The sequence below is a fragment of the Chiloscyllium plagiosum genome, chromosome 10, assembly GCF_004010195.1.
Source record: "Chiloscyllium plagiosum isolate BGI_BamShark_2017 chromosome 10, ASM401019v2, whole genome shotgun sequence".
Lineage (NCBI taxonomy): Eukaryota > Metazoa > Chordata > Chondrichthyes > Orectolobiformes > Hemiscylliidae > Chiloscyllium > Chiloscyllium plagiosum.
In genome coordinates this window covers 24710503-24725195 of record NC_057719.1, presented here as the reverse complement: position 1 = coordinate 24725195, position 14693 = coordinate 24710503, and the positions used below count along the sequence as shown (strand labels likewise).

The 14693-nt window shown below is 40.4% G+C and overlaps 2 protein-coding genes across 5 annotated transcripts in view; one reads left to right on the top strand and one right to left on the bottom strand.

Moving 5' to 3' along the window:
- prima1 (proline rich membrane anchor 1) overlaps window positions 1-14693 on the bottom strand; it is a 255369-nt gene that overhangs the window by 63471 nt on the left and 177205 nt on the right. The window lies entirely within an intron of this gene.
- LOC122553429 (protein unc-79 homolog) overlaps window positions 1-14693 on the top strand; it is a 218242-nt gene that overhangs the window by 184463 nt on the left and 19086 nt on the right. For all 4 annotated transcript variants that reach the window (XM_043697181.1, XM_043697182.1, XM_043697180.1 and 1 more), the window contains one exon: window positions 10104-10193. In XM_043697181.1, the coding sequence (XP_043553116.1) occupies window positions 10104-10193 (90 nt within the window). The remainder of the gene's footprint in view (window positions 1-10103; window positions 10194-14693) is intronic.

Genomic DNA, 14693 nt, shown 5'->3' with positions numbered 1-14693 from the left:
TACTGTTGGTAAGTCCCCCGGGGCGGCTGTGGACGCCTCTGCTGCAGCTGGAGAGTGTGGGGGAGGGGTTCCTGCTTGCTGAGAGCTGCGGGCTCCCTTCCCTTTAGTCATTTTAACTTAGGATAAAGTTGCTTAAATATAATATTGCACAACTAATTGAGTTACTAAACTGTTAAAAATGATTTATAAATGATTTGGTGAGCTTGGTATGGGGTAGGTGACCCACTGTGCCCAAGTCTTGGGGGGAGCACTATAGACTCAGTCTTACTGGGTCGCCGCCATCTTGGATCCCCCGGAGGGCATCTTTAACCACGTGGGAAGGGAAATTGCGGTCTCTAAAGAAGGAGGCCATCTGGTGTGTTCTATGGTGGAACTGGTCCTCCTGGGAGCAGATATGGTGGAGGCGGAGGAATTGAGAATACGGGATGGCATTTTTGCAAGAGATAGGGTGGGAAGAGGTGTAATCCAGGTAGCTGTGGGAGTCGGGTTTGTAAAAGTCAGGGTGGAATGTGTTGGTGAAGTTGATGATTTGCTCAACCTCCTCGCGGGAGCACGAGGTGGGAAGAATTGCTCAACCTCCTCGCGGGAGCACGAGGTGGATAAGTTGATAAGTCATGTGCAGCTACTAAAACTTTAGTTAGGGTACATGTGGGATATTGTGTGCAGTTCTGGCCACCACACTATAAGAAGAATGTGGAGGACATAGAAAGGGTGCAAAAGAGGTTGAGCAGGATGTTGCCTGGATTGGAGTGTATTCGCTATAAGAACAGGTTGGACAGACTTGGTTTATTTTTGTCAGAGAGACGGAGAATGAGAGGTGACCTGATAGACGTGTATAAAATTGAGAGGCATGAATATGCTGGATAGTCAAAGTCTTTTTCCTGGGGTGGAATTCTCAAATACTAGGAAACATTGATTTAAGATGAGAGGGGGGAAGTTTCTAGGAGATGGGCAAGGAAAATATTTACACAGATGGTGGTAGGTGCCTGGGATGCACTGCCACCAGGAGGTGGTAGAAGCAGATTTGATAGCAAAGTTTAAGAAGCATTTAGACAGGCATGTGAGCAGGCAGGGAATAGAGGTATACAGTCCATGTTCAGGTAGATGGGATTAGTTTAGAATGACGTGGTTAGTAGAGGTATGGTGGACTGAAGGTTTTCTGTGTTATACTGCTCTATCTACTATAATGTTCTTAATGTAAGAGCTCCTGTGATTTTTATCATATTCAAAACTAGCTCTCAAATGTGACAATGCAGCACTTCAGTTAAGAAACACTGGGGAAGGCTTTGGTTTCCACATCATTGGATCTTTCAGTTTTCCCTATCAACCACTAAAATGGCGGGGGAGGGGGGGGGGGGTTGATGTGGGCAGGAGCTCACAATTCTGATGGCTGCCTCACAGCCATTCAATGCTGTGAGCAGCATTAAGTGATTGGAGATAGAACTTGTGCCCTTGTTTCTTCAGATAAAATTCAGCCTTAGAGAAGCATGATGGTTAGTGGATGGCAGGCACTTTCATATTTTCAGCAGTGCCACTGGCGCAATGGTCAGTGCTGGGACTACAGACACTCCCAGCACTTCTAGAGCCCATATTGTGATATCTCAGTCTTAGCTGTCAGAAGGGCATGTGGTGTTCAAGACTTCTGAGGTGGGGTGACCTTGGCATTGAGTTGGGAGATTGTGGTGTCCCTCTGATAAAACTGCCAGGCTACTTGACAAAGGTGGCCTTATCCTGACACAGGGATAATGCCCTAGGCATAGGATTGGATGGTTAAGAAGACTAATAATTGGCTACTAAAAGGCCTGTGAGTCATTCTAATGGCACCCTGACCACTACATCAGGGATTTTGGAATCCCTGATGTGGTGGTCAGGGTGCAGCTTCAACAACATTAATGAAGCATGACACCATCCAGGGCAAACATGCCGCTTGATTGGCACCCCATCTAACACCTTCAACATTCACCATCTTCACCATGCATGTGCAATGGCAACAGTGTGTACCATTCACAAGAAAATCTACAGCCACTAACCAAGGCTCCTTACAGAGCACCTTACAGCTCTGTGACTGCTGCCACCTCAAAAGGTCAATAGATCCATGGTACACCACACCTTCAGGTTCACCTCTGAGCTACACATAGTCCTGACTTGGAAGTATGCTGCCAGTTCTTCACTGTCACTGGGTCAGAATGCTGAAAGGCCTTCCCTAATAGCACTGCGTATGTGCATCTAGTCTGCAGTGATTCATAGAGGCAGCTGACCATCTCTCAGGTCAACTTGAAATGGGCATTAAATTGTCAAAGATGCCCACATTCTGTGAATGAATAATAATGAAACTGCAACAGAGAAATTTAGGTAATACACTTTTAAAAAATTCTATGTATAAGGTGCTCTTCACCAAAGACATAAAGAAGTCTTCCACCTCTGCTTCATCAAACTTAGGTAGTAATTGGGAAAATCAAGTTCGCTGTGCAATGTTGCCTTCAGGGAAGGTGGTAAGGCCAACTTTTCCTCCACTTGAGCTCTCTTAGTTTACACTCCTGGTTATGTTTGCTTTTCCCTAAAGTTCTCTTTCTTGCTGTCTCAGTATTTTGAATTTCTCTCTTTCTTTCTTGAAATTCAAATTTCCTCTGATCCAACTTTAATCTATCTACCGCTACTCTATGCATTTCAACATCATGTAGAGGTGCCAGTGTTGGACTGGGGTGGGCAAAGTTAAAACAATATCACACAACACCAGGTTATAGTCCAACAGGTTTATTTGGAAGACTAGCTTTCAGAACGCCGCTCCTTCGTCAGCTGGAGCATAGGGCACAGAATTTATAGTAAAAGATCAAAGTACTATACAACTGATGCAATGTATTGAACAAACCTAGATTACTGTTAAGTCTTTAATCACTTAGAATGTGTTGCAGATTTCAATTCATTAATATATAAATCCCAGAACTTCTTTCAAGTCACATTCCTGAGATAACTTAAGATTTTATAAAACTGATATCTCAGCTCAGACAATACATTAAAGGTGTGAGGTTAGAGTCTGTTTGTATTCCAACCTTGAGTCAGACTGGTTCTATTTCCAAAGTGAGAATTTACATAATGACCTAATGCATCAAAGATAATAGCATCCAGAGTGGTCTCAGAGAGACCTGACACCATCAAGGAGACAGAGCAACCACCCTGACTGATGGCCACCACTGCAGGCTAAGGTGGCACTGCAAACTGAAGACTCTCCAGTCTGGCTATTTGAAATAATTTGTGGGAGTCTAGAAGACCACCAAGAACTTCCTTGGTAACAGCCCCACAAATTATTAAAAACACTAGCTCAGACTGCTCACGCTGAAGCGGAGATAAAAACAGTACTGAAGGCTTTTAAAGTAAGGTTCTAATGAGGAAATGGAGATCACCCTGACAGACCTGCAAACAAGGTGTGGACAGTGATCAATCAGGATTCACACCATCAAGATCCTATAAGGATATATTGCAGCCAGCTCATGAAATTCACTGGCTGGACATGTTGGTGAACGTGACATCCAAGCCCACATCATCAACATTTTTACTGGTGATAGCTCCCCAAAGATGAGGTTTTGTCAGAACCTGCCATTCCGTGGGAAGACCCCAACCTGCAGTAAGATGTGCATTTATGATTCCTGTTTCAACTTTTGCAGAAACAGTCAGCAAGAACTCTGTCCGAAGCAAAACTGGGCTACCAGAATATCCTTAACATCATGGATGCAAATACCCATTTCTCAGAGTCTGTTCCCCAGGGAATTGTATCTGCCACAGCATTGGTGAGGGAATTGATCCAGTTCTTCATCAGTACATTCTGTCAAATAAGATCCAGTCAGATGAGGGCTCAAAATGTCTGGCTAACCAGTGTGACCCCCCAACAGACATCTTCACTGTGCAGCCACTGTAACGAGGAAAGAAAGAGTACTAATACAAGACCCTAAAAATAATGATCAGGGCAGGAGTACACAAAGGACCTGAATAAAGAACTCACCCAATGAGTCCACTGGTTTTGTTCTATTTGAATTAGTTTCGGCACTGTGCACAAGACTTTCTGAAGCTAATTAAGGGGAGCTTTTTAATGCATTCAGACAAGGTAAACTACAGAGCATCTCTCCCGAGTTTGTGAAGTGGCCTGAGAATATTTGAAAAATCTCTTGGAGAATGATGTAAAAACAGGCAGACAAACATGCCATGACTGATAGTCTCTTGGCTGAAAGCTATGTGTTAGTGCTGCTACTGATGACAGATTAACCTTTAAAAACCTGGTCCAGTAGCCTATAGATAGTAGCAAAGAAGCTCAGGAAAGTGAAATATCTGATTGAGATCCCAGGTCTGAAGTTATGGCGAAGGGTCCCTGGACTCGAAACGGTAACTCTGATTTTTTTTCTACAGATGCTGCTAGACTGCTGAATTTCTCCAGCACTTCCTGCTTGTTTTTGAATTTGTCATTTTTATTTCCTTTGCCAAGTGTTGAGTCTCTCATCCGTGTTGAGTCAATCACATTATGCTGGATCTGGAGTCAAATGTAGGCCAGACGAGATAAGGTCAGCAGTTTTCCTTCCCTTAGGGCATTAGTGAATGAAATGGATTTTTAATGACATCAACAGTGTTTTCATGGTCATTGTTAGACTTTCATTTCCAGACGTTTTTATTATATTCCAATTCTATCAACTGCCACGGTGGGATTCAAACCTGAAGTTCCAAACATTACCTAGTCTGTGGATTACTAGTCCAGCAACAATGCCACTGTGCCATCCCTCCCCACCTGTGTTTTCTAAACTCCATGTGGGTATTACCAATGTCAAGTCCTATCATTTGGACTCTGAAATGCCCAGCCATCTTCCAAAGTAAGATGAATATTCCTAGCTAGCCTCTTAGTGCAGCACAACACCTGGGAAAACAAGGAGTGCTCTTTTAGAAAATAGAGTTAGCTCACCAGGGGACCATTCTTGCAAAGAGTGAATTAATTAAGGCTTAAGTGACCTATGTAGGCTGAATAGTGGATTGAGAACGAGTACTGCACAAGACTGTTGGTACAAACATTAGTACAGTTCCATATTCCCAGAACAAAATGGGAAATCAAGAAGTTCTTGAAGTGTTTGAATTATATTGCAAATTCGTCCCAAACGTCAGCACAGCAGCTCAGCTGTTGACAAACCTGTTACAGAAAAATAAAGGTCCAGCAAATTTTTATAAATAGTGATCTGTAGGACAAAGAGCATGCCAGTTGATCAAATATTTCAGATAATCAGACGGTCCACATAATCAAGGTAAAACACACTGTAAGTAACAGAAAGGTAATGCAGGGGTATGCAATTCACTGTTACGCTTTATTTACAGCATACATTACTTAAATGATAATAAAACTTTGCCTTAAATAAAACTTACTGGCAGAGAGCCTTGTTACTCACATCTTCAACTGACTACTTGGATATTGTGGTAGATCATCATATTTGAGGAGAAATTGACTCAGAATTGAATCAGCTGTTGATATTTCATGTGGCCATTTGATTGAACAACAAGTATATTTAGATTGATGTAAATAAATGAAAAACTGTAATAGTTGGACAGAATAATATAAATTTCTCAATATTTGAAGTCTATAATTTTTGCCAGTTTATCACTGGTTCATATAGAGCCGGTTAAAATGAAACTTGCTGTATTATGAACTGAGGAGTGCTAACAGCTTTTGAATAGTTGAGTTGATTTAGTTGAGCCTCACATGCAATTACAAACTTTAATCACACATTTAAAGTAGCCATGATATGAGTGAATTGGGTAGGGGGCTGTCCTTCTTCACGAAGACAAATCAGCAATGGAGGAATCAGTCAGGTACTACTTCAAAAACTAAACAGTAAAGCAGACGTGATACCATATAGTAGAGAGGGAAACCTTCAGTTTATCATTGACTGTCAAGCATTTTGAGATATCTGTCTGAAATGTGCACAGAGAGACCACAGTCTATCATGAACACAACTCTGTTAACTTTTGTGGAATTGTTTAAGAGTAGCAGGTTTTTCAAGTGAAATGATTAGAAGGTCTGACCACAAAATTAATTCTGTGCTAAATTAATGTCAAAACTATTTGGGAAACTGTTTTGTATCATTAAAAGAAAACGCTTGCATGTTATTTCATTATGATCGATGTGAACTTAAATGTTGAAGCTACCATCTCTGCTATTCAACTGATTTGGGGGAGAAAGGATTTTGCCTTCTAAAAAGCTTTAAAACTATTTAAAAATGATGATGTGACAGGACTTGATTCATGTATATCATATTTGCAGGAATTGGATTTTGAACAAAGCAGTAAGGACACTTATTGGAAGAAAGATAAAGCATGGTGTTGATATTTACAATGGGTTTTTTTTCAAATTAAAGAATTATTAATCTTTCACAACATTTATCTATTTATATCCTTGGCTGAGACATCTTGGGGGTGCTTAAGATTATCTACTTAATGTCAGTTAAATAATAGTTTGAAAATGTAGTCTGGATTTCTCATCATACTTGAATATCGTGACATCTTAGGTAAGGATGAATAGCTCACCTGATGATACTCACTGGCATGCAATCTTAAATTACTGCTGACATTTCTGAAAACCATGTACAGTTTGAGCATGAGGGCTGCCAACTTTTCTTCAGCACTTTGTCAACAAAGGTGACATGGATGGCCTTTTGAAAAATTGCAGCAGCTAGTGAGCCTTAAAGGACAAAGTCAAATTAATGCTTGCATACACATCTGAAATGAAGGTGTAATGAAAACAGATTATTTTAAAGTTAATAAATTAACTATTTAAGATATGTGCATAATTTTGATTCATTGATAATAAAATAATATTGATATTACTGTAATTATCTTCTAGAATTTTTCATAGTATATTATAACATATAAATATTATAATTATACAACAGACAAAAGCTTGAGAAGTAATTATCACAAACATTTTTTATAGAAGCGAAGAAAACTTTGATGCTTCAGATAGTATTCAGAGTGTTTGTTACAGCTTTGAATTAAAACAAAAACAATAAGAGCCAAAAAGAGAGTGAGGTAATAGTCAAACAGCTCTTTAGAAAATATGCAGATGGCCTGGTATGTTAGACAGAAAACCAGAAACTGGAATTCAACCTGGGAAAGAAGTGTGAGGTAATGCATTTGAAAGCTGTGACTTGTGATAGGAACATGCAAAAAATGAGAGTTATATGGAGGGACCGAGGAACTATTTACAAGAGCAGCCAGCTTATGAGCATTATGTTTATTTACATCACTAGTTAGACCACAGCTTGAGTACACCATACAGTTTTGCTTGCCACATTTCAGAAGAGATGTGATTACACTGGAAAGAGTGCCAGGGATTTACAAGGATGCTGTCAGGACTGGAAAATTTTAACAGTGAGAAAAGATTGGGTAGGCTTGGGAGCAGGGAAACCTCAAAAGTAACTTTTAAAACCATGATGGGTGATTTAAACGCTTATGATGGGCTTAGATAAATAGGGATGGCCTATTAACTGAAGGGATATCAAAAATCTTGTAGCACAGATTTAAGGTAATTGATAGAAGGATTAGAGGGGAGATGAGGCAACCTTTTTAATTCGGAGAGCAGTAAGGAGTTGGACCTCACTGCCTGAAAGGATGGTTGGGAAAAGCTCTCACCATATTCAATATGTATTTGGAGGTCAACTTGAATAACAATGATTTGCAGGGCTATTGTCCAAATACAGAGAGGTGAGATTGTACTGTGTAGCTTTTTGCTAATTAGCATGGATGCAATAAGCTCAATGACTTCTTAGTCTGTCATAGAATTTCCATGATTGTATGATTTTTTTCTTGTCCTGACATTTGGAGCTTGTGTGGTCAATTTCATTTGTTTCTGAGGTTTTATGGAACCAAAAATCATGAAAAGTATGATAATAGCACTTTCGGAGTTGAATTGCATAAAGCATTTTAAACTGAACTATTTAATGTAATTTGCTCCATGTACCACTTGATTTACACTGCAATTGTACATAATTACATAAATAAGCCTATTAACTGGCTTGGAAAAGGTGGATGCTAGGAAATTGTTTCCGTTAGACGAGGAGACTAGGACCCGTGGACACAGCCTTAGAATATGGCTTGGAAAAGGTGGATGCTAGGAAATTGTTTCCGTTAGATGAGGAGACTAGAACCCGTGGACACAGCCTTAGAATTAGAGGGGGTCATTTCAGAACAGAAATGCGGAGACATTTCTTCAGCCAGAGAGTGGTGGGCCTGTGGAATTCATTGCCATGGAGTGCAGTGGAAGCCGGGACGCTAAATGTCTTCAAGGCCGAGATTGATAGATTCAAGTTGTCTAGAGGAATTAAGGGCTACGGGGAGAACGCTGACAAGTGGAGCTGAAATGCGCATCAGCCATGATTGAATGGCGGAGTGGACTCGATGGGCCGAATGGCCTTACTTCCACTCCTATGTCTTATGGTCTTATGGTCTTATTTTGTTTTCCTGTGATTATTATGTCCTCAGTTTGCCTTATACAGTCAACTAACCCATATTCCAACATTTAATTTTATACATTTCTTCCCTTAAAATAAGAAGTTTGATCAAAGTTTTGGACATTTTATGTATGAGGTTTCCACAGTATTGTTTATTGAACCAGCCAATGTATCTTTATGGAATGTAATACGTGTGCTTACTTTCTTAAACCAAAACTTCAATTCTGTTCTGAGAGAGTAAGGGAGGGTTACAACATTTATGAAAAGAGTATTTCTGATTTGACAGAAAAATGGTATTTTAAGGGATGGTACACTGGATTCTTTTGTTTTCTATCTTAAACAATTGTAATGTAAACCAATTAATATGCTTGGATATGTAACAAAATTTTAACTCACAAAAGCAGAACTAGAACAGTTTATTGAACCACAGCAAAAGGTTATGTTCCAGCTCGCATAATGTGAATGTACATAGTTCAGAATTACTAAGTAGTACTAGTACATTTGATAATACAAAAGTGAAATAATATTGATATAAATTATGTAACGTATGTGTCTATTTATTAAATAGAGAAGAAAACTAGTTTATTAAAGTGCTAATACAATCATTCTATTTCATCTTATTGCATTACCTCAATGACTTAAACTTAATATATCTAAAGGTTTGCTCTTCATTCAGAAAGTGTGGATTTAATCCCTAACTTTGGTGGAAATCTGAGTTTTGCAGGCTTTTATCTGACATTCTTCGCTAGGTAGCTGCGGGTGTGGCTTGTTGAAATCCTGACCCGCTAGATATATTCATCTGTCAACTGGTGTGTAGTGACTTTGGTGATGACAGGAAGAATCCTAATGTAAATGTTCCCAATTCAAGTTGATGGAAACTGGTGCATTCTTGTAGCGCTGTAGTGAAGGACTAACAAGGTAGCATAACTTACAGATATGAATCACCTTTCAAGGCATACCATAATGTTTCACAGCAAGTGAAGTACAATCATTTGTGCAATGTACAGCAATGTCACAGCTAATATGTATGCAGTTGGTGCCATAAAAAATCAAGACAAAGATGGCCAAATAATGTGTTTCATTGATGCCAATTCAGGAATACATATTGAGAGAACACCAGCTGGATTGTTCTGCTCCTTCTTGAAAAGTATCAAGAGATATAATGCAGCCCGGAAAGGGTCGACAGAGAATCAGTTTAACATGTGAAGGATACCTTTAATAGTTCAGCTGTCTCTTCAGTATGTGAATTAATTGTCAGCTTAAGTTAGGTTTAAATTAGGACTCAGAAATGGGCATGTCACCATTGAGCTATTGGGTGTGGAGTTGGTGCTGGGTGCAAATAGCAATGGGGGAAGCAGTGCAGATAAGGATAAGATGTACTGTTACTTTACATATCCTGATACATATTTAATTTGAAAATTGTGTATTGTTTAAGAATTTTAACATTTTATATAATTATTACAAATTATATATTTTCTGTGTGTACAATAGCTGATATCAAATTTGCCTTTGTAATTGTTTAAGTCATAAATTAATACTTTCATTACGGAAACACCAATCTGACACTTTATGAAACAAAATTTGTTTTGTAGTTTTTGATAATGTACATCTCTTTATTAACTCTTGCAGTACACAACGGCAGCAATGGAATGCATGCGACAGTATGTAAGTGAACTGCTAGACTTTATCGCTGATATGCACACACTGACCAAATTGAAGGTATGTTAAAAATTCTGTTTCAGCTCTTATGATCTTGCAATCCATCACTATGAAGTGGGAATGGGTTGGAAAATTTGGCTACTGACCTCATCTGTCTGAAAATTGGGCTTAATATTAATATGAAGGCATTTTTAGTTTTAGAGAGGATGCAATGCAGGCTTATTTGGATGTAACCTAATATGAGGAATAGCAAAGTTTTAATAGAACAATAATGGTCAATATGAGAGATATCTTCAAAAGTATGAGAGAATGGAGCAAGATAGAAAGAAACAGACTTTTCAGTGGTTGAGGGGGGTCAAGAATATGTTACCATAAATACATGAGTACTTGTAATGTATAATAAGTAAAGATAGAATAGTTGGAATTTATTCATTGGAGTTTAGGAGAGTGAGAGATTATCTTTTTAAAACCAATAAGAGCCTGAGGGAACTTGACAGAGTGAATGCTGAGAGAGTTACCCCTTGTGGGAGAGACTAGAACTAACATGACACAATTTGAAAAAACATGGAGTCTCCTATTTAAGATGGAAAGAAGAAATGCTTTTTCTCAGAGTTGTTAACTCTGTGGACTTCTCTTCCTCCACTCTGAGTGGAGGCAGGTTCATTGATGATTTTTAAGGCTGAATTTGATTCTTAATTGACAAGGGAATCAAAGTGGGAGGGAAGGAAAGTAGAGTTGAGTCTACTATAAGATCAACCATCATCTAAGGATGGAGAGGGCTCAAGGGGTCAAATGAGCTATTCCTATTCTTAATTATTTGTTCATATTTAGAGCAGAGAGTAAATGTAATTTATTTCCTCAGAGAGTTATGAGATAGTTACATTTCATTCCAACATATTTATTTCAACAGAAATGATGTCAACACCATGTAGGATTAGATTGTGAATTAGTGGATGAAAGAAAGTTTATGTGAAGAGTAAATATTGGCAGGGATTGGGTGGGATAGAAACTCTATTTTCCTATTAAAATCATTATGTATTTCGGTATATAACTATGTTGAGTCGAGTCAAATTTATTCAAAATGTGATCTGCGATTGGAAAAGGTTATGCTGCGTTGAAGTGTGACCATGATTCGGATTAGCTCTGATTGCCTGTCCATACTTCAGGAGAAGCCCTGTCAAAGTATATAACTGGTATAGGCTTATTGCCTCCAAGGATACTGTTACGAACTGAGTGCCTCAGTAGGCTTCCTAAATGACAAGAAGATAAGTTTTTTTTGCATTTGCTTGCCCTTACTGAAGCTGAAAAGACATGTATTGTATATACATTTTGTGACCATCCTAAACAAATGACCAAAATCTTGTGAATGTGGTCTACAACATAGATGTTCCTAACTTAGAATTCAATGGGCAAGAATTCACTGAAGCTCATCAGCAGATTCAGGGATTACAATGTGTGTTTATTCAGCAAAGTGCCTTGATTATGGAATTCAGCCCTTGACTGACTGCATATTCAGCAAGACAGCTGAGGAATGTCTGTGACTGGCAGAACTTACAGCTAACTGCAACTTCTTAAAGGGTATGTGCATTCAAGGACTTTATGGAACTGTTTGGGAAAGTCAATCACATTGCATCAGGACTGCCAATGAAGCAGCAGGCCAGACCCAGGTTTTTAAAGTCAGTGAATGCATCTTCAAATGTTATTTCCTAACCACCCTCAAACCATCAACCTCGTACACAACTGAGTACACCATGCTAATATCAGTCATCAAGCAGCAATTAGGATTCATGCCTAACAATCAGATACTTCACCTCACTCTCATAAACTCACCAATGCTGCTGCCCTCGCACCCACCTCTTGCAGATTTCACGTAATTCTGGCTATTCAGCAATGACAGCCACATTGATCCAGTCACATTCTTCCCACTCTCCTATAGGACAAGGTTGCACTCAATTATAGCAGAGAACTGTCCAGGGATAGGCTTGGAGGAGATAAGACTGTGAATTATTGGGCTGGCACGGACTCATCTGTTGTCAGCCTCAGCATCACGATAATATTCAGGATTGTGGCATTGCACATTCCCAAATTGTCTCACCCTCATTCTATTATCTGGTGTGACGTGCAAGCTGCAGATAGTGTAACAATGGTCTTGCTACCCCACCCCTTCCCTCACCCTAATCCTTAATTTTAAATTGCCACGCTTGATCAGACAATGCAGGTTCACCATGAAGGGTGGGAACAATAGCAACCATCCGAAGAAGAAGCATCTGCACTTGATTCAACTCTTTAGCAACCTGCTGGATATTGGCAGTGCATGTAGTGTAGAGGGTATTACAGAAGAGATCAGCACATGGTGAGTCATCAGATCTGAGTGGACCACTGCCTGTCTAGGGGAAGATGGAGAACTCAGATGAGTAAACTAATGGGATGGCACATAAGAGAAAACTGATGAGTATGCATGTAAGATGTTTAGTTCATTGTCACAAAACCTGTTGTGATTGTTAAACGGCTTGGAACCCAACTTTCCAGTGTAGAAGTGGTCAACTCCAATTTAGAACTTGTAGACCCAGCTGAAATGAAATGAAATGATGTATCAGCCACCATTGCAGTACAAGCAGAAGCTACAGATCATGCATGTGCTGCAACGGAAGTCCAGACTGTCCTCAGCAAGTCCAGCTTGGTGCTTATCACCATGGTTGAAGATGCCAGGCTCCCTCAGCAGTCAGCATTCTTTGCTCCAGCAGATTGCTTCAATTTTTGAGGAGCCTGCTCAGCAGAGTGGTAGTTCTACTTTGGAACATTGACTTACTATTCTGTCAACAGATGTTTCCACCTTATTACTCAGCCCTCGCTATTTTTTTAATGTGTTCAGTGAACATGGGTTTTACAGCCTGAACCAACATTTATTGCCTGACCCTAACTGTCCTTGAGAAGGTGTGAGCTGCCTTCTTGAACACTGTCATCCTTGTGGTGTAAGGGCAGTCTCGGTGCTGTTAGGGAGAGACTTTTAGGATTCCAGCGACAGTGACTAAACATGATTATAGTTGAAAAATTAGGATTCTGTATGCATGGAGGGGAACTTTTCGGCGGTGATGTGCCTTTGCATCTGTGGCCCTGGTCCTTAATTGTCTCACAGCACCAGGGACCCAGGTTCAATTCCTGCCTCGGGTGAATGTGTGGAGTTTGCACATTCACCCCGTGTCTGCGTGGGTTTCCTCTGGGTGCTCCCACAGTCCAAAGACCCGCAGGCCAGGAGAATTGGCTGTGCTAAGTTGCCCTTGGCGTTAGGTACATTAGTCAGGGGTAAATATAGGGTGGGGGAATGGGTCTGGGTGGATTGCTCTTCAGGGGGTCATTGTGGACTTGTTTGGCTGAAGGGCCTGTTTCCATACTCTAGAGTCTCTAATCTAAAGGTACTTGCCAGTAACCACGCATTAAGTCCATCTTGGTGATGTAACTGGTTTGTCCAACTTTCTCGATACAGTCCTCCAATCTAGGAATTGGGTATGAGTCTGATTTTGTAACAGCATTGACCTTCCAATAATTCAGCAGAATCATTGAGTCCTGTCCAGTTTGGGAACTACGATGATCAGCAAACTCCACTCACGCTGGCTTGGTTTGATGATGTCCTTGTTGAGCATGGCCTCCACCTTCATCGGGACTTGTCTGGCTTTGAAAGGGTTAAGCTGATAGGGCCATTGCCACCCTCTGTGCTTCTTTACCATTTGTTTTCAACATTGAAAATAATTGCGGAGCTCGATAAGGTAGTGGCGGTGAATGGGTTGGGGTGATGTTGAGATTTCAGGAAGCCAAAGTCAATGTTGAGAACTCACAGGGCAAAACTTTGCCAAAACCTTGGAGGATTTGTCCTGTCAGTGATGTGATTAGATTAGATTAGATTACTTTACAGTGTGGAAACAGGCCCTTCGGCCCAACAATTCCACACCGACCCGCCGAAGCGTAACCCACCCATACCCCTACATTTACCCTTTACCTAACACCACGGGCAATTTAGCATGGCCAATTCACCTGACCTGCACATCTTTGGACTGTGGGAGGAAACCGGAGCACCCGGAGGAAACCCACGCAGACACGGGAGAACGTGCAAACTCCACACAGTCAGTCGCCTGAGGCGGGAATTGAACCCGGATCTCTGGCGCTGCGAGGCAGCAGTGCTAACCACTGTGCCACCGTGCCGCTCACCGATGTGGTGTCTGGAATATTGTTAAAGTATGATTCTGAGAATGACTAAGTTAGGCTACTGCTTGGCTGATCTGTGGGGTAACTCTCCCAGTTTTGTCACACGTCCTCAGATGTTTGTAAAGAGAACTTTTCAGGATTAACTGTCGATACCATTCTCGTTTCTGGTAACTTGGTTGATACTGATTTCGTTCCATCCAACAAACATTGTAGCTTGCTAATGGTTTGCCATTTCTAGCCACTCAAGAGTCAACCAAATTGCTATGGATCCAGAGTCAAGTTGCATATTGGCTGATTTTCCTTTCCTGAAGGGCATTAGTAAATCAGATTGGTGTTTGCAACAAAATAAATGCATTCTTT